This window comes from Ciconia boyciana, chromosome 2 (assembly GCF_034638445.1).
Source record: "Ciconia boyciana chromosome 2, ASM3463844v1, whole genome shotgun sequence".
Taxonomy (NCBI): Eukaryota; Metazoa; Chordata; class Aves; order Ciconiiformes; family Ciconiidae; genus Ciconia; species Ciconia boyciana.
This window is the reverse complement of record NC_132935.1, coordinates 24,334,154-24,355,162: the sequence shown is the minus strand read 5'-3', so window position 1 is coordinate 24,355,162 and position 21,009 is coordinate 24,334,154. Positions and strand designations below refer to the sequence as shown.

At 36.8% G+C, this 21,009-nt stretch overlaps 1 protein-coding gene across 9 annotated transcripts in view; it reads left to right on the top strand.

The window, feature by feature from the left end:
• The window catches only part of VPS13B (vacuolar protein sorting 13 homolog B), a 489,796-nt gene that overhangs the window by 319,609 nt on the left and 149,178 nt on the right, over nucleotides 1-21,009 (top strand). For all 9 annotated transcript variants that reach the window (XM_072852126.1, XM_072852122.1, XM_072852127.1 and 6 more), the window contains 2 exons: nucleotides 7,848-7,974; nucleotides 9,696-9,839. In XM_072852126.1, the coding sequence (XP_072708227.1) occupies nucleotides 7,848-7,974; nucleotides 9,696-9,839 (271 nt within the window). The remainder of the gene's footprint in view (nucleotides 1-7,847; nucleotides 7,975-9,695; nucleotides 9,840-21,009) is intronic.

Below are 21,009 nucleotides of genomic sequence, written 5' to 3'. Positions count from 1 at the left end.
ACTTCCTAAAAATGACATAGAAAAACAGGCAGAATCATAAGGAAAGACAAAAATTGAACTATTAGTGGTTTAATTTTCAAAAAAAGGGGAGATGAGAGGACTCTCAGAGATTTTTCTGAAAGTGAGGCAAGCTGTAGCAAAAGAAGCTATGTGAGGATGGCATGCAGACTGAGCTTTATAAGTGATGAATTGATGAAAGACCAAGAGAGCAAATAAGCTCACTCTGGAGGAGTGCGTGCAGGAAAAAGACGTGATCAAGAATAAATTCCAGTTTATCATTGAAAAATAGAGGGCAGGAAAAGCAGATCTAACCGAAGTAATGATAATACCACAAGAAGTGACAGGAGAACAGATAAAAATTTAAACACAGTAATAGTATCTGTTCTTCATTTATAAAATCACCTGGTTCTTTCCTGTCTTTTAATGATTTTTTTTTTTAACTAATATAATTCCACAGACAATTTTTTCTTTTAATTTCTTAGCCTTGAAAAAATGTGTATGACCTTCTAGTTGGGCCTTGACTTTGGGCAAGTTGCCCGTGAAGTTTTTTCTCACAAAACAACGTAGAGCCACTGGCATTTCTTGAAAGATAAGATGACACTAATCTCCAAAGAACTTCTGGCCAATTTGCAAGTTACACTAACATAGCAAAACCAGCCACTGAGGAATTGGCTTTCCTTTTCTTTCCCATTGGTGACTGAAATCATATTGCCAGCACACTTTGGTCTGAGCTTTATGGTTATAGATTTGGATAGGAAATTTGGTGGGATTCCTGGAAAGCTATTAAGATAAGAGAAAAGCTATTAAGGAAGCAGCTATTACAGCTGAGTTCTTGGAGTTCTCTTTTTTGTTTGTTTTGTTTTGTTTGGTTTTTTTTTTTTTAAATAACTGCTTGGACATTCTTCTTTTCCTCAGCAGACTTCCAAAATAAAATTTTATTGGAATATATTTGACAAATAAGTATGTTTGTTTTGAAATTGCTTTTGAATGAATCTTCTACTTGGGTTTTAATTTAGATGAGTGGTAATTGAATACATTAGCTTTTCCTTTCTGGTATGCAATACAGTATTTTAATTCCAGCTTGAATTTGTTTAAAGAGAAAGTTGGTATGAGTGTTTTGTTGTCCTTTTGGCTTAAAATTTTACACATTTACCATAGTTCTTTTTCAGGATGTTCGCATTTTTGCTTTTTAGTTGGCAGTCAGTTTTGCTGCATCTGGGTTTATTTTATGATCTGTGGAAGTGGTGTGCTGAGAACTGGAAGAACCTGCATTGAACTCTGCCATCTGCTGAGATATTTCCAGCATACACCAAGAGGGTGGCTGCATGGTGTTTTACATGGTGCTTAGTGTTTTTAGGGTGAAGTTTATCTTAAGATTTCCTATAGCTACCACAGAAGCTGTACTCTGACCTATTTGTGATACTGTTTTCTTTTTTAATTCTTTTAAGTTTCTTAGACATGTTTAACCTGGAACATAATGAATGATTTTTACAGAGTTATTTTAGGGTTCATTTCTTTGTTTGGTTTTAATATATTTCTGTTTGTTTTTACTTATCATTTAGACCCAGAGTTCTCTTTTATTAGGTTCACTGGGTTTTAGGATTCTTTTTTGAGATCCGTTTCCCTTATTTTTTAATTCTTAGGTGCTATGTGGTGCAGTATAGAATCCAACCTATATCCAAGTATTTCATACAGTTACTTTACAGAAAACTTCAGCATAGATACCAGCCATTCGTTTTCCATTCCTATTTCGAAAAGCATTACTGTATTTTTTAAAATAAATTAAATAGTTGTGAAAATTCTGAAATAGATTATATTGTAATTTGGTCTACTGGGTTGAAGTTTGGTCTTGTTTTAAAAATTTGCATGAAAACCAAATCATTCTAAATATAAGATTATGGATATGATACAAACAAATGTTTGAAAGCTTTTGACATAATTTATCATCGAAATGCTTTAACAATCTTTACACAGAAAGTAAATCCTTCAAATTTTCCCACCACTTTTTCTAGAGTTCCGTACTTGTAGTACTTAATATCTCATGGGTTTGAATTTTTTTAAAACTTTTACATTGTAATTTGGAAAGCAGGCAGTCTTGCTTTGAGAATAAGTGTTGAATATTTCAAGGTGTTCAGTATAAAATACTTCAAGAGGGGCTATTGTGAAGTGCTGGTGTGATGCCTCCTATGCCTCCACAGGTCACCCCAGGAAGAACAGGAGAGCTGGAGCACTCTGGTAGGGTGGATGCCCTCTCTCAGAAAAGAACATCCAAATGCTGTGCTGTACTGAGGATCAGGGATCATAACTCTTCCCGTTATGAAATGTTTATACTTCACTGTAGATGTTATAAAAAGCTCCCTAATGGTGTAATATATAAAAAGAATACTGGAAACAGTCAGACAGTTCTAATAAGGTTATGTACAAATGAAACCTGTCCACATTTATTCCCTTTACCAAGCAGCATGTGGGGAACTGGGAGTACTTAACCAAAAGAAGTTTTCTTGATTGAAAACTGCTTTTTCAGCTTGCATATCTCCTCCTCCGTCTCCCTCCTCTCAATGGAAAAAACAACAGCCCTGGAGGAAATAAAGAAATATATCCTCTCTTGAGGCCTCGCCCCCGTCCCTGTGCAATCCTTCTACAGCTCCCAGCAGCAACTTCTGCTTCCTGCAGCCTGAATAAACTCTGTTTAAAAAAAAAAATTAATTGAGCTTAAAAGCATTACTTCTCTGTGTGGTAATGAATTGAGTGTGGCAATATACTGCATTACAGTTTTGTCCTTGGCATACCACCATCTGGAACAGCTCTCTGCAACTCTCATTGAGGACGCCAGGGAGCCAATGATCTGTTGTACAAAACTGAACAAAATACCACTCTTGCTTTGCAAGGATCCTCAGAAAGGTTTCCTGCAGACTTTTCTTTGAATAGTTTTCATTTTCCTGCTTTTTTGGAAAGATGAGGTGCAGCTTGCCAAGTTCTAACAAGGAAGACCAGAAAAAAATGATCCAAAGATCCATGTGTAGGGAAGTGTAAGGGCATTCCCTATGAATCTTTTGGAATAAAATGCAGTACATTTGTATGCAGTCCTGTATTTCAGTTGCTGTGTTTATTGTACCTGAAGTCGTGCTTGTATTCATACTGTACAAAGCCTTACTCAATAAGATGGAGTACATTATTTTCTTTATTAATTCACAGCAAATAAATGTTGCACAGCATTCTTAATAAGATGAAAATTAGCTTTACTGAGGCATAATTATATAACAGTGGTCATTCTGTACAGCTAGATGGTGTACATTTGTTCATTGTCTAATTTTGGTCATTAGATAGTCCTCATAATGTTGCTATGCTATTTCACTGTCTCGTGATGTGTCTTTGCAACACCTCAGAGAGCTGAAAGGATGTGAACTGTTCTGGCCACTGGGAGATGGAGGTCTGAGGCATGATGGTGTCATTAGTACTTAGATACCCTAATACATTTGTGGATCAGGGATTAACTGATTTATACAACTACATGGGAAACCTGCAAGAGAAAAATCTTTCAGAAGTCCTAAGTTAGCATGCTGACCAACATAACATTTTTGGTTTTGCATGCCTCACTACTAGAGAACTCTACTTGATTATGTGGCCTATTCCATGCTAATACTTGTTTCTTTGCTTTTTCAAGACGCAGAATTCTTTGTGAGGATTCACCTCTCTGTAGGTAGTAAACTTATATGGCATAAATGAGGTCTTGATCGTCATTCATGTGTTGAATGTGTGTGAGTTTCTCCCTGACCTATGTATTTTTTAAGTATATAAAGGCTCAAACTCTAGAATCAGTACGATATTATTAAGAAAAAAATGATACTTAAGGCAAACATTTCCAAGTTTCACATCTAGGTTATGTTTAGCTCTTACTGCCCAGTATTTTCTGTTTGTTTTGATTAGTTTTTTCCACATCAGGCAGCCAAGTTATGGTCCTTCTTGTGCATTTTCACAGCTTATCCAGTCTCACATCATCGCACCTCCTTGATTAGTGCAGCATCATCTCTTTGGCAGTCCTTCCTCCTCATATAAATTCAAGATGCTTCTGAGTGGATGTAATCAAATACTGATGATTTGATTTGATGTAATGAAATGTTGCTTCGATCACAAAATTCTGTTCTTCATATTTCTTTCTCTTTTCTTCCTACAACGTTTTTTTCATATTAATCATTGGATATGTGTTTGCTTTCAAGGTACTTCTAGACTTCTGTGTCTGTCTATTTCCTCTTATGTGTCGTCTTTCATTTGCTTTGACACATCTACACTCACTGCTCATCAGATCTCATCATACTAGTTACCAGGGCTGCCACATTTAATTTTTTGAAGAAGTACTTTCTTCCTTGCTCCTAGGCTAACCTATATGTTTTAAAGGCATTTCCTGTGAACATTCACAAAGTTATTGCAATGTCGTCTTCCAAATCGTTCCAAAAAAATTCGTTTCTCTTATACTGTAATATAAAAACTGATAAGACAGCTTTCAGATTGCCACTGTACAGATATCATTACCTACGGTGCTGTTAGTTGTTCCCTTTTACGTCTCTGTCTGCGGGTGTGTTTTTTCTTATACTTAAATTGTAAGCCTTTGAGGACAGAGACCATTTTTATCCTGTGATTTTACAATGTGGATCTGTGGTCCATAACCAGAGTTCATGTTATTGTGCAGATATAGCCCAAATTCAGCACTGAGTAAAAGGCACCTCCAGGCCTTATCCCAAATGCTTTGCTGCCTTTTTGCTTTGCGTTAGCATGTGGTCTTTCAAATGTGCTGTACTTTTAAGTGTAGATGATCAACTGCTTTAACATCTCTAAAAGTACTAGCTTTTCCTTTTTTTTCCAAGGCAAATATATAACAGATGCATAAATGAACCATGGAATGAATGTGCTGCAGACATAGAGCCATCATTACGCTCTTCACAATCAAGTTTTTTCATAAGCTCATGTGGCGTACACCTGTGTTAAGTTAACGGTGCACTTAGGTGCAGTGTGGAAGACTTAATAATTCAAAGTGGAATTTGTTTCTTTGTTCCTTTTGTGCTCTTTCTCATATCCTCTCCCTTCATTATTTACTGTGCTCTGTTTGCCTTCTGTTTGTACTTACAATTATTTTGCTAATACTTGATTTGGCTGAGCTTCAAATTCACCAACTAGAAATGTGGAAAGTAGTAAGTAGAGCAGGACAGGGATACCATGTAAGGACGATTTTAAAATAAAATTAAAAAATCAGCAATCAATCTGTATTACCAAAAAAGTCCTTTAAGATGCAGTGTAGTAGGTATCTACTAGAATAACATTTGAAAATTAAGAAATGGGAATATGTATGAGCTGAAAAATAACTTGAACAATGATTGAAGAGAACCAGTTGTGGGTTTGGGGTTCAACAAATAACTTGCTTTTATAGCTTTGTTTCATATATTGAAATCATACTTACTAGCAGTTTTATGCCCCTTCAAGTGGAAGTTTTCTAATGGATAGCTGTGTGTTCTTTCATAGAATTGTTCTACTACTTAACTTTTTCATTTTCCTCAAAAACAAAGGCATTTCTTTCACATCCTATTGTGAAGGGGAAATAGGAATTGGGTAGAAAGCTGTCTGGTTTAAATTTAAAATGAAGGTGGTGGCAGGGAGAAAAGCATTTGTAGAACTGGCAAAATCTAAGACCATTTTCTCAGTTGGAGATATATGCTAACCACTAACGGGTCTGCTATCTAATTTGGGGATCTAATTAGACTAATCTTGCTTTAAAAACCACCATTACAGACGAGCAGAGCTACAGCTGACCAAAATGTTAAAGCTTTTAATGTAAGGTGGTAGTTTTCTTACACTCACTAAATGGCTTGCTCTTAAGCATATTGCATACTATATGGTAGCGTGTAGCCTGCTCAGCAGTGTTTGTGAAGGTCATTTGAAGCAAAAGTTTCTTAGACTTGTGCTCAGTAAATACTAGCTCTGTGCTCTGTAACATCTGCTGTTAACTTCTGTATCCTGTTGTCCTAAATAAATTTAAAAACTTTAAGGCCTACCCACATCTCATAGTTTATATTCCCTTATAGATCGCCATGCTTTCTACATGTTTTGAGGTCACTTAAGCAAATTGTTAGTAGAATTTGAAGCATCAAAATCAAAATAGTCTAAGCAGTAAATTGTCATCTATGGATTTTGAATCTTTTGAACTTGACTGAATTACAGTCAAGTTATGATATCTATCTAATTTCTTTTCGGCCTAAATCTTGGCCTACAAACCATCAGCATTTGAGATTGTGTGTTTTTCAACAGAATCAATTTCAGAACCATTACCTTTACTAGACTATGTATATCGATACCTATTCCTAATCAAGAGATTTAATTACCTATTCCACATGCAGTCCAGAGATTTCTGCACAGACAGGCATATAACCACATTGTTTAATGACATTAACATGGATAACTCTAGCTGATTGTAAGGACTAATTGTCTAATTGCATAGTTCATGTGTCTGGCTCGCTTGTACGATTTATGCTGATGTCCAAACTGCTGCATCTCAGTTACTGGAGATGACGAGATTAAAGGTAATACAAGGTTACCTAACTGACATGCAGATGTATCTGAAGAGTCCTACATAGATCTATTCTCTTCTACATGGCAGTGTAGTTCAGTGTTTTCTTTTATATCGTGATAGTTAGTTGCATAATTTAGTGTATACTTTTAACTTGCATTGTTTCATGGTTCATAATTTTCTATTTTGTAAGCATAGGAAAACTTACCTTGGACCAATAAATTTTTGATGATTTTTAGAGTTCTCCTTGGTGAAATGCAGGTATTTAGCATTTCTGTAAATTATGATAGGTAAAAAGAATTATCAAAAAACTATCTTGATGGAACGGTTCTCCCAGGAATTTGAACTGTATCCTCTTTTAGGGGCTGAGCACCATCTTGATCTCATTACATATTTTTTTTTCCCTGATCAGAGACTCTCAGATGACATTTTGTGGCAATAGTTTATTTGACCCGACCCAGAAGATTCTGGCTATTTGGAATGCGTTGTCATAAGCTATTAGTGATCCATCTATAACAGGGTTGTGCCTCTAGGCTTAGTATTTGGTTAAAGGAAAAAAAAATAAACACCCAGCTGGAAAACAAATGTAATTATCAAGTTTAATGGCACAAATATTCTTGGCAAGCAAACGTTGATATTTAGATGAAAAGGTACCAACTAAGAGCAACCAGTGACAGAAGCAGTGGAGGAAGACTGACATCCCTCCATTTTCAAGGCATTTTAAACTTGGGCATCTTAGGTAATAGTTATAAATTTAATGTGTGAGCCCTAGAGTTTCATAGGGTTTGCTAGTTTAATTTTTCATGTCTTTGATTTTTGTGTCAGTTATGTTGTTGTGTGCAGAATTTTTTCACCACAAAGTTTTAATGCACGAATTCAAATATTATGCAGGCTTCAGGACAGCTATTGTGAAGGGCATCCACAGGCATGTTTGAAAAATACTGATAATAAAGTTTGTATCTTTGTTCAAATGATTTTGTATAGTTCATTAAACAGTAGAAGAAGCAATGTCAAGTGTCAAACTTGTCTACCTCGAGATGGGTTGAAGAGTCAAATATTTAGACATACTTCTTCTGTGAAATGAAGGTAGAAGTCTGCCTTTAGTATTGGAATTAACATGATTTATAATGATGATATTTAATGCTTATTGAGGTAGCAATCAAGTGCCAAACTGGTATTGAAGCAGTTTTGTGCTACATGTTGGATGTAAAGAAGAATATGAGTTGTTGCCCCTCAACAGTTTATAATGTGATGTAATCTTTTCTTTTTTCTTTCTTTTTTTTTTTTTAAGCATAAGGCGGCATCAGGAGAGGAGAGCAATTTTAACTCCAATTTTAACAGATTTCACAGTTCGAATAACTGCAGCTCCTGCAATTATTTTTACAAAAATTGATACTGCAGAGAATTTACACTCAGAGGTTAGTACAAAATGTGAACAGAAATAGTATAACTTTTAATATGTGGATAATCTTAATATTTTTACTGTTCTACCATTTTAAGTGTCCAGGTGTTTTCAAATACAGAGATAGCAAACTGGGGGGGGGGGGGGGGAAGTCTTAATCACTAGCTGAAATGTTCTTTCTCTGCTGGAGAAAGAATTTGTGTATAGCATTTGATATTAAAGACAGCCTGTCCAGAGGTCGATAAGCCTGTTTGCAATTCAGAAAATGGGAATCCTTTAACGATTTCCAGCAATATTTTTAAAAGATTTGTGATGGAAAGGTGTTGAGAAGAGGTGCTATAGTACAACATTACAAAACATTGTATTCACAAGCTTCTCATAAAGAAGCCTGAAAATGCAATCTATACACTGTCTATAAGAAGAAAGTTGAGCCGAGTTCTTTTAGCCAGATTTTCAAGCCCACAAATTTCCACAAAGCATCCACTCCCCAGCCATTACTGTGGGTACTTCAAGGTATTCCAGATTTAACAATCCCTTTTACCTTAACAATCCCTTTTACTTTAGTCTGTGGGTCAGCTTGTTAATGATTGGTCTGTGAAGAATGTTACACACAAAAGGTATCAGCTCCCTTTTTGGCATTAGTTTGTAGCTCAAGAATTTAAAACATTTTATGTAGGGGAAATATCAGAAAGTTTTTGTCAGTGCACAAGGAGCATTTCTCATAACAGCCACCTCCTGGGAAGAGCAAAACTGGTACAGGACCGTAAAGGGTATTAGGTGTGTATTGCAACATGCAATAGGTGTACATTGTTGGAAATAACAGCTAATGGGTATAAAAAGAAATAATTGACAGCTTTATATTTTGTGTAAAGTGTCATCACAAGGGCAGATGGAGAATTACGTAATGTAAAAAAGAAGTAGAGAGCTTAGGAGGTAGCTAGGATGCATAGAAGTTTTTCAATTAAAAAAAAAAACCAACTCTGAGCTTTACTAATGCTTATGTTCAAGAATTTCAGTGTTTTCTGTGCATACATTCTTCTTGTTATCTGTTCACTGGCTGACATTCACTGATGAAGGGAGAGGTCTAGTTTAGATTGTGAAGAGCTTGAACATTGTGCAACCTTCTCATGAGAAGGGGCAGTACTTCTACTTGTTAAGCAATCCTTCTGCATTGGTTCTGTTTTTCATCTTTTTATCGCTTGCCAACAGTGGTGAAGAGCTTTTTTTGTGCTAGATAACACCAATATAACAGTGGCCATGCAGCTAGCTTTGCCAAGGTATTAACAATGGCTTAGAGGCAAAGAGAAATCAATTAGGTTGGTTATCAGTGAGTTCATTATAAATCAAGCAGAGTTTATGTTTAATTAGAAAAACAAAAACCAAGTACATCCTTTTCTTGGAAGGAAAGGAGAATTGTAGTCATTGCCAGGAAATAAAAAACAAAATCTGACAGTCCACTGTTTGATACTACCAAGAGATGGAAACAAGACCTCACACATGAGACGCTTTTCTTGCAAAATTTGTCTTAATAGTTATGCTGTTAAAAGCAAAGCAAAGAATAAGTTGCATCCTTGTTTAGAAGCCTGAGACACCACTTTCTCCTAAAAAGACCTAATTAATACTATATACAATGTTGAAGCATTGACTACAGCAGAGAATCACAATACAGTTATATAGAAGCTGAAAATTACTTCCCTAGTAGCTGTTATCTAGTATTTTCCCCTAATTTCTCCACAGGAAATTTTGGTGTGCGGTCATTCTTTAGAGGTAAATGTGACAACAAACCTGGATTTTTTCCTCAGTGTGGCTCAAGTACAACTTCTTCAGCAGCTGGTACAAGCCAATATGGTTGGACTAGAACCTTCCAGTAGCACCACTGAGGTAGGTCTTTCCCTGTTTTGCAGCTGGTTTTTTTTAAGAGTACTGTAGCTCTGACCAGGTGTTTGCATCATCTAGACAAAATTATATAGGTAAATTAAATACATGTATTATTATTGTTTGTTTGGTCAGCTTTAAAATGCATTCTAATATTGTTATAACAGTAGGATGTGTTCTTTTAACAAGAATGTTATTCAGTAAATTAGACTAAGGTGATTCTGCAACACGTACATGGAGAATTATCTTATGTAAACAATGAAGGAAGTCAATTTTGGAGTCGGTTTTTGAGGTTGGTTGGCATTTAATTTTAACTTTTATTGAAGCTTTGGCATCTTCTTATGAGTTCACATACTTCACTGTGTGCTTCACTGAAGCCAGTAAACTATAACACTTTTGCTGTGCCTGGTAACCACTACTCACATTAACTGTCTTCACTCAAGTCCCTAAGATTCAATCCACCTCTGAATATTCTCATACTTCTTCAGTAAGAATGGTGATGAGTACATCATGAAGGGTCCTTCATCTTCTGAACAATTAATCTCTCCTTTTTTTTCTGGAATTTTACAGTGTTCAGCAACTATCTCTTGAATTTGTCATTCTTCTGGAAGTTGAATTTCTGGAAGTTGATATCCCAGTTTGTATTAAAGGCCAGTCACTAACTGTGACAGACTTGAAACTTTAAATTATTAAACTTCGGGGCTGATACAAAAAAAGATAGGAGAAAAGAAAGTGAAAACTTTGCTGTGAGAAAAAAAATATGTGTTATTTTCAAAACGAGGAATCTAGTCAGGCTGACAGCATCTTTTAAAGACAGTACAAGTTAATATGTGACAAGGCACTAATTCCACTGGAATGGTTGTTTGATCCATTGAGAAATCTTCACAAATAAGAACAAGAGTTAGGGAGAGAGTTCAAGAGCAAGACACAATCAACTCTTCCTTTCCAAGAATCTAGCTAATGGGAGAGCTAAAGAAACTTTTCTCCTTCCTTTCCTGAATCACACAGATTCAGCATGCATGTGAGTCTGGGTGGAAGCGGGGAATGCTGTAGAGCAGCCAAACTACTTATATTCCTCTCTCCTCACCCTGTCAAAACCCCAGAAGTTGTCTGTATCCTGCTAATCTAGGCATCACGTCATCTCCCCCTCCTTTATCCCTTCCCAAGGATAGAGGGAAATAAAGGGTGTTGTTTCATTACCATGTTGAAACATGAAAGATGTAGAAAAGAAATGCAGTGTATCTTTCTTTTCCTTGGATACTTTGCAGACACAGGGCCTCTTTTGGAGATGAACATTATAAATAAGAATATATAGGAATATCTTCAATAAATAATTTGTGGAGCACTGTTTTCCCATTGTCAGTGGAATTGATAGAATCAGAAGATTTGAATGGGTGCCAAGAATTTTAATTTTGAGATGGCGCTTTGCAGAAGTGCTGCATGACTGATGTGGACTGTACAAACTTAAAAGCAATTTACTACATAATTTCAGAAAGCTTTTTGTTGCCTACGTCCCAAAATACCTATTTGTTCTTCATTGATATCTCCCTCGCATTATTGAGGTCTCCTGTAATAAGTAATAGGAGGATTTCTGTTTCAAGGTGGTGTTTGTCTTCTCTTTAATAAGTTGTAGAACTATATATTGACTCACTATACTGAAAATGTAAAATCCAATACTTGGTTACTTTTTGTCCAGTTCTTTCTTCAGTGTTATGTAGTCTCATGTGCCTATATGAAGCCACCCCACCCTCTAATATATGCACATTTGTTATTATCCTCATCTTTCTCCTTTATTCAGCAGAGAGAAACATAATACACATTGTATGCTGCTGTTTTCATCTCAGTGAATGAAGTCTGGAGCCTGCATATGGCTATTCATACATCACACCTGCTAATTATTTCACTGCAAGAATCAAAACATAATTTAGGTTGGAAGACACCTCTGGAGACCATTCTTTTGCTCAAAAGAACACTAATGTCAAAGCTAGATCAGGCTTTTCAGCACATTGTTCAGTCAAATCTCTCTTTATCTCCAAGGAAAGAGGTTGCACTGCCCCTCTGGGTACTTGTCCTGTGCTTAACTACGCTTGCTCTGGCAAGTTTTTGGTTTTATATCCATTCAGAATGTTGCTTGACGGAACTTTTAACCATTGCCTCTCAGCATTTCACTATACATCTCCAAGAACAGTCTGACTTCATCTTCTTCATAACTCTGCTTTAGGTAACTGGAAACAGTAATTTGATACCCCACCACCATCCTCAGCCTTCTGTGATGGTGTGCTTCTGGGACTAGGATTGGATCCAGCCACACCTAGACTCCTCTCTGAGAAGGAGTTTAGAAAGCAAGGGGGTCCTTTCTGAACCTCTTGACTCAACGGAAGGGTCTCCCTGACAGTTTTGTCTGACCCTGTCCTCTATGCAGTAAATAATCAAGTGTACCTTGCCATCAAATTTTGTTAAACCACTGTCACACTTACCATTGAAGCTTGTTAACTCAGTGTTTTGTATCAGTAAAGTATATTTTTGCTTCTCTCTTATGAGTGAACTGCATCACTCCATCTGTGACACCTTCTTTTTCTCCATCTGAACAAACCTAGCTCTCTGACCCTCTCCTCATAAATCCTGTGCTTTAACCTGTTAACGCTCTTGATGATCCTCTGCCTACTCAAGTTTGTCAATCTTTTTTTTTTTCCTATTATTGAGCTCAAAGCTAGAGACAGTACTCTAGATGTGGACTCACATGTATCTAATAAAAGGAAATAATCTCACCTCTCATCTGCTGGCTATGCTGTTGTTAATGCTGTCCAGTAAGTGCTTAGCCTTCAACACTACAGGGGCATGCTGCTATCACACGTTCAATTTGTTGTGTACCAGGACCCTTGGGTTCTTTTCAGCAAAGTTGCTCTGTAGCAGCTGGCCTCCAACCTGTATTTGGTTTGGGATTTTTCCATCTCAGGTGCAGGACTTTGCGTTTACCTTTGACCTTCATGAGGTTTCTGTTAAACCATTCCTCCATTCCGTTGGTGTCCCTCTGAATGGCAGCCCTACCCAGCCGTGTATCAACAACTCTCCCCAGTTTGGCATCATCTGTGAACTTTCTTTGGGTATGTTTTGTATCATTGCCAAGGTTTTTAAAAAAGACATTGAACTTCATCAAACTTTGAGGAATGTCACTCTAACTAGAGTTCAGCTACACCTTGGAACAGTGGCCATTACTCTCTGATTTTAGTGGTCCGGTGTGGTTTTTACCCACCTTGTAGTCCACCCATTCAGTTCACACTTGGATCCAACAGTTTGGATACAAGTCAGCTGTGGGAGACTGTCGAAACTTTGCTAAGGTCAAAGCAAATGGCATCCAGTACTCTATCCACAGAATTAATCATCTCAAAGGATGCAATCAGATTGTGGTAGGGCATGTTTTGCCTTTTGGTAAATATGTGTTGTTTGCTCCCAAAAACTTTTTTGTCCTTCAAGTGCCTGGAATTGGCTTCTCTGAAAATATGTTCTGTCACCTTCCCAGGGTCTACAAGGAGGCTGACTATCGAGTAGGTTCCCTGGAGCCTCCTCCTTGCTCTTTTTGAAGATGAACATGACATTTACTATTTTCCAGACATCAAAGACTCTCCCAGACAACATGTCCTTTCACATATGATAAGGAGAATCCCAGCAGTGGCACTGGTCGGTTCCTCAAACACCTTTGGATGTGTTCTGTCTGATACTTTAAGAGAAGAATTGAGCTGAAGTTATCCATCCTCCAAAGGCTTTCCTAAAGTATTGCAAGTTACCCAGGCTGTTATGCAGGTCATAGTGATACATAGAACCTGTGCTCTGTTTCTTCTGCTGCAGTGTTCCTCTTGCACTTGCATTCAACACAGTCTTATTCAGCAAAATGGTTCATAGAAAATAGCTTTAAGATGTTTTTTTTTTTCCCACAGTGCCTATTTGCTTTGCAGATTTAGAACTTCTGGTTCGTAGCATCTAAGGATTTTCATCAATATTGCTATTAGATGCTTAAGCATGATTAACAGAAGAGTTGGAAGAAACAGAAGAAACTATATTCTCCATGGGAAAGTACAAAATGAAATGGAGAAACCAAGAAAGTTTGCATTTCCAAATCACAATGTATGAAACCTGTCTTCCCAACCTGCCCCAAGATAGCATGGCAGTGATTTTTTTTTTTTAAGTTGAAGGGAATAGAACATTTTTTTTGTAGAAGAGATATTTTTACACATTTTTTGAATAAGTATTATTTTGGTATTTGTACATGAATTTACACCACTGAACTGTTTGTATTAAGTATTTGTTCAGTTATTTTCAAGGGTATTCAGAACCTATGCACATACAATGCTTCTCTTCAGGGACTCATGAATGAATGAGCAACCACACAGTAAACAAAAGTATGTAAAAACAGTGCAGTCAGGCATTCTCTGAATAGGAAAGGGGATAAAGGAATGCCATTAATTTCTTGAGATAACTGACTGTAAATGAAATTTGTTTTCTTGATTGTCGTTTTTTCTGCTAGAATAATGAAAAGATTGAGATACATTCTTGTCACATATTTTGTTGAGTATCTGTCAAAAAGTGTACTTCAGTACTGAAAAATGAACTGTAACAGAAGCTGTAGGATTCAAGAGTTGCCTAAAAGTAGGAAGAGAACAAGAATGGTAAATTCTTCATGGTTTTTTATGTGTTGATGCCACTTTAAAGACACTGCAGATGAAATATTGAAAGAACTCCTAGAAATGCATTTGAATTTTTACAGATCTGACCATGGGCTACTGAAAGTTGCAAAAAATTCTTGTTTCTGAAGGTGTCCAGCTGATTGAAAATTCTGCATTGCTAGTAGGGATTTAGTCTTTTTAAAGAAAAAACAATCCAGCATATAGAATACAGAGAATCATTGTTCAGATTTAGTGAAAAGGTTTAAGGAAATTTAAGGTCTGAATGGACTTTTGAGCACCACAGTTGGGAGACAAAAGGAAAGTTAGATTGGAAGTCAGATTATGAATGGAATCTTGTATGACAGTGACTTAAGGCAATGAGTGTATTTGCTTGGCTTTCCTTTAGGCACTCCCATTATAACTAATTAAGATAATAATCTTGATTGTGTATGAAGCCTGCAGGCAAGCTGTTCAACTACATTTAAAGATGTGGTGTTTAACCTGTTTTCAGGAAGCCATTTTTACAGTATGAGGTCTTATTTAAAAGAAAAGTCAGTAGTGATGAATTGTATATTCATCTGGTATTTGTTTCCTGTTAGTGTCTGTTCAAACACAGTTACGCGTATGTGTATAGTTATGGTTCATTTGCTTTTTAGTATACAAAGCTTAAGATAGAATAGGATCATGGAATAATTTAGGTTGGAAGGGACCTACAGAGTTCATATAGTCCAGGCCCCTGCTCACGGCAGGCCTAATTAGATCGGGTTGTTCTAGGGCTTCAGTCAAGTCTTGAATACCTCCAAAGATAACGTCTCTGGGCAGCCTAGTTGACCACCCAAATGGTTAAAAAAAAAAACAAACCAAACAAATCCTAGTATCTAATTAGAGCTTCTTGTGTCCATTTGTGTCCATTGCTTCTCATCCTATCACTGGGCATTGCTGAGAAGAGTATGGCACCATCTTCTCTATGGACTGCAACCAGGTAGTTGTACACATGCCCATGGATGCCCTCTGATTAAACTTTTTGTCATCTTCTGATATTGCTGTCTTGATTTTGCAACCACCTTGGCTGCCCTCTGTTGAACTCAGCTGATATTTTTCTTGTACTGTGAGGACCAAAACTGGACACAGCATTCCAGATGTGATCTCATGAGTGCTGATTACAGGGCAATAATCACTTCCCTCAATCTACTGACCATGCTTCTGCCAATACAGTCCAAGATGCTGCTGGCCACCTTTGTTGCCCAGACACATCACTGGCTCATGTCCACCAGGACTGCTCTGCAACCAGCTTGTATCATTGCTGAGGTTCTTCCTTCCCAGGTACAGGACTTTACATTTCTCCTCGTTTAACATCCTAAGGTTCCTGTTTGGCTCATTCATCTACCCTGTCTAGGTCCCTGTGGATAGCAGCCCTGCCCTTACACATATTTACTGCTTCCCATTAATCAGTACCCTCTGAGCTCAATCATTCAACTAGTTTTTTATCCATCTGGTAGTTTACCCATCCAGACTGTAATGTCCAAACTTGGATACAAGAGTATTGTGGAAATGTTAAAAGCCTTGCCAAAGTCGAGGTAAATGACATCCACTGCTCTTACCCTTGTCCACAGATCCAGCCATTTTATCATAGAAGGTAATCAGGTAATCTGATAGATATCTGCTTTGTGGATTCTGAGGAAGGGCAAAGCATGTCAGTCAGAAGCTTTGCTTTGTTCATCTTAGCTTTGTCACTTAGTAGCAGTGTTCATCTTTTTTGATACTTAGCAATGCTTTGTATTTTTTCAGAGCCAATAGTTTCTACTGTTTGCGGTAAATGTCCAAGTAAAAACTATGAATATATAAAGCTTGTCTCTTTTTCTGCTTCTCTCTAGCACTCTTTCTGTAGGCCTCCCTGCTGATTCTTTCTCCAGCAAGGTGAGCACTCAAGGGTGCCAGCTATGTGGGCTGATGACAGCTCTTCCAGCAAGCAGCCCTTTGAAGCTAACCAGTATTCCAAAGAAAGACAAAAAAATATTTGGGGGTTCTGGGATTTATGGGGTAGGGAGTGGATCATAAGAGTCAAATGCATACACCTTGGCTGCAGGATGAAGGTTTCGGAGCTGTGAAGCCACAAATATTTGAGAAGTGCAAACATCAATGCTGAAGTAGAATCATCTAGAGTTGTATAAAGAATTATACAGATATACAAGGAGTTACATAATTAGAAATGAAAGGACACATTATTCAAGTTTGGATGTTAGGAAGAATCTTATTTGGTGTAGAACACTGCCAAGGGACATGACAAAAAGATGTTGACCTGGGGTCATTTCACTGATTTTTCGTATCAGGAGAAGACTACCTGTTGTGGTTTTATGATTGAACTGGTTCTAGTTTTATAATCTCTAACTGATCATAACAGCCCCCTGTCAATTTCTAATTTATGTGATTTTGAGTTCAGTAAATTCTATTCATCTGCCCTGGATTTCAAAAAATAAGCCACACTTAGTTAAAATGGCAAAAATTAGTGAATTACATTCTCTGAAGCCTAAAAATCATTAAGCAGGTAAGTCTCTCTTTATTCGATAAAGAGGAACTTCAGTGTTCCTCTTTGCAAGACTGCCTGGGGCATGTGGATTTATCAGCGGTAATTAGTTTTGTTATTCATTAATATCAAGTAATCATCATATTAAGTCTACTTTAAAAACAACCATGTATAAAGAATAACACATGACTATTTTTGAAACCAGTGTGTTCATGCAAGTAAAATATTTATACTTTTTAACAAAATAAAAAACATATTTTAAGGGGGTAGGGATGAACCACATCATTAAGAAAGCCAGAGATGGGGATGCTCTTTGATCTATGTATGTATTCTGCCCAATATCCCACAGAAAAAAACCCACCCTTAAGTCATAAAGCTAATATAACATTCTTTCCTTCTCCCAGTCTCCTGACTCCACTCTTTCCTCTTGGTCTCCTACAGTCTACTTTGTTCCAGAAATCCACACATAGGTGTCTTAACTTCCAGTAGTCTTGACCTGACTCACTCATGATATTAATATGCAGTTCTCCAGTTTTTTCATTGTGCAGGGCTGCTGTTTTAGAAATTAAGTAATAAAAGCAAGGATAAATGCGGCTTTGTGTCTTCTGAAATTATTTGAAGACTTTTCCTGTTCTTATCCAGGAAGAAAAATTCTTCAGAATGTCATGATACTTTCTGCAGGTTTGTTTTCTTAACTTAAAAGGCTATAGTAAAGAAACAGATCTGAAGATTTTCTTTGGTGCTTGATAGTTTCACTGGCAGATTTGCTTTTGTTCAAAATCTTTTGGGTTTTTCCTGGATCATCTTTGGAAGGGATGGCATACTTATTCCTTTTGTACCATATTATCCTGGGTTGTTTGTTTGTTTGTTTTGTTAAGTCTAGAAAGTACCATTATAAATTTCTACCTCGGTCTTTTTGTTTTTGTAAATACCCTAAATTTTCACAAGTACTTACTGTGATAAATTCATCAATATTTTTGAGCTTACTGCACAGAATGTAGAAGGGAATTAATGCAAAGATTTTGGACCCATTACTAGATAAATATGACTGACATGACTAAATATAGCTGATATGTGAGGCACATGTATAGAAATGGCTCTAGTGCCTTAAACCGAGGCTCATTTATTTGGCCCTACATAAGCATATGACTTGGAAACAATATAAGAACAGATACATTAGTTATGCATCCCTACAATATTTTCCCAGCTGTAACGTAGTATTTGCAGCTCAGGCACTTGCAGAGATAGTGGTGATGTCTATGTACTTGATAATCTTGAGTGGTTTTCTCATGGATTTGTCCAGTTGCCTTTGAAATTCATCTAAACTTAAATCATCTGCAATAACCTGTGGGAAGGAGTTCCACAGCTAACTGTGCAGTGCGAACAACACCCCACCCCTTCCTTTTTTTAAATTTCTTTTTACTTATCTTGCATCAAGTTCTTATCTTAGGAAAAAAAAAATATTTCTTAGTCACCATCTCTGGGCCATTTTATCTTACATCATTGGATCATACCCTGTTTTCAGTGTCTCTTTTCTTCCAGGTTGAAGAATCCTAGTATTTTTTTCAACTGGGATTGTTCCCTACAAACTGTTCCATTCCATTAGTTATTCTTGTTTACCTGTTCTGGCTCTTTTTCAATTTTACAGTGTCCATTTTTGAGGAATAAGTGGGGCATGGTCCAGACCACACCAGAATTGGACCCCCAGACCAGAACTGCACCCAGTGTTCAAGATACAGAAAGGCACACATGGATTTATATGCACGCATGGATTTATATGTTGGCACAGGGATGTTCTCCCTTTTGTTCCATTTCCCTTTCCTGCAATTCTTGATAAGAGAATTGGGGTTTTATGTCTGCTAGTTATCCCCCCCCCCCTTTTTTTTTCCTACTTGACCCTTTCATAGAACTGTGTGTAATAAGGTTAAGAACTTGGTTTTAGGTGACAATAGTTGACTTGGAGGACATCTTTTTATATTCCTTTTATGTTTGGGGTTTTTTTTTCTGCTTGCGTCACTTTACATTTACCCATATTGTATTTAATCTGCTACTTTGTTGGCCTGTCATTCAGCATTCTCAGGTCTTCAGTTCTTCACAGTTGGCCCCTGAATAAGTTAATATACTTAGAGAAATTTCTCACTTTGCTCTTCATTCACTTTTCCATTTATGAATATATTGAATGTGATCAGCTCCAGCACAGATCACTATGAGAGTACACTGATAACCATGAATCATTAAATTGGCCTTGTACTCTTACTCTTAGTTGATTAATCTAGACTAATTGATCAGTTATTTATCTAGGTGAGGACCTTCTTCCTTATCCCACAGAAACTTAGTTGACTAGACAGACACACTGAAGTGAGCTCTTATTCCCAGCTAGCACATTGCTTATCAATAGTGGGAATCTTTTCTCTGCAGAACAGACTTTTCTCTCAGTTACCTAAAGCCACATTCTTACAACATACTCTCTGTATACAGTGTTCCAAATCTCATGAGAAAACCCATCAAAATGGGGAGCAGGTTTGAAATCAGAGACACACTTATCTGTAGTGAGCTTGTTGCCTGATACAGTTCTGATTTTTCACATGTCTTGCTCTTAAGTCACTGTCCAAAACAGTCAGAACATAAAATGAACAACCCCAACATTTTAAAATTTCAGTTGAAGTTCAGTTCAGCTGATGATATGGTTATTCCTCTTTTCCTCTCCCCTCTGAAATTAATCTTCTTAGCCATGATACAGCCATTCCTGTTTTCATGATGAATTTTCAGGGTTGGTTTTTAATTTGCTCATTATTTTTTTGTTAGCTACAAACTTTGCAGTTTTGAGTTAAATTTGAAACATTTTCACTGTAACTTAGAAACATGGATTTGCATTCTGTGCTTTATCTAGTTATTTTACCCTGGAGAAACAGTGAGAAATTATCAGTAGTTAATGAATTATCTTGTAATAATACTTCTCACAATTACAATTATCTTGTAATGACTTCTCACTAGTAATGTAATTACTTGTCAGTAATGTAACTACTTGTGAGAAGCAAGCCTACTGTTGATATATGTATTCATTGGTCCCTGAGGCCTCAGCTGTGAACAGACTTCAGAGAACCATCAGTTTTCTCAGCACCTCCTCTCTCTGTTGCACCTGACTGGGGCTCATGCCTAGAGAGCTTTTTCTTAAGTATTTAACCTGTTTTGTTGGAAAGAAAGCAATCTTTTAATGGCTGAGTTGACCAGCCATTTGTGGCTCTTCAACAGCAGGAGCTGAAGAGCTTGTTTGTTCTTTATTTTTAAAGGAAAAAAATGAAGTATCTGTATGCAAGCAAGTTTAGCATATTTAAAAAAAAAATTGCAGTGACAAAACTGTGACATTTGTGAATATTCCTGTCTGTATTATTTGAAGTTGAATTCTCACTGTTATATAATTAATATTACATTAGTCTCTTGTAATGTACAAATGAGGATATACTGAGGAAAGGGATGGAAAGTTTTCCAAGGGGCTAGATTTAAGCAGATTGAAAGCAGGTGGCTATCCACATTGTATCACAATTTTGGCACATCGCTCATTAAGAAAACCTATGCCACTGAAATTAATTCACGCCCAACAGATGTTTAGTACCATAAAGGGATATGACCTGCTTGACACCAGTCACTGGAAGGAAAATATTTTTCTTTTGATGTTTTGCATTAGGTACCATGGATATTACACATGTGTCTCACACACTGAAAATAGAATGATTTTCTTGTATAAATTTTACATAAATGCACACTCATCCCTGCTGTTCAGCCAACATAATTAATGTTCTATAGAGAAATGTAGGGTTCTCCGAGTGTGTGGGTTCATTTAGTAGTGGACATTGCATTGAAAAACAAAGTCATTTCTGTTTCTAAGACAAATTGAAAAATCTTAAAACCGTATAATTAAATTTTGTCTAAACATACTAGTAGTAAAAGTCTAGCAGTAATCTAATGGGATACAAGTAATTTATCTTTTTAA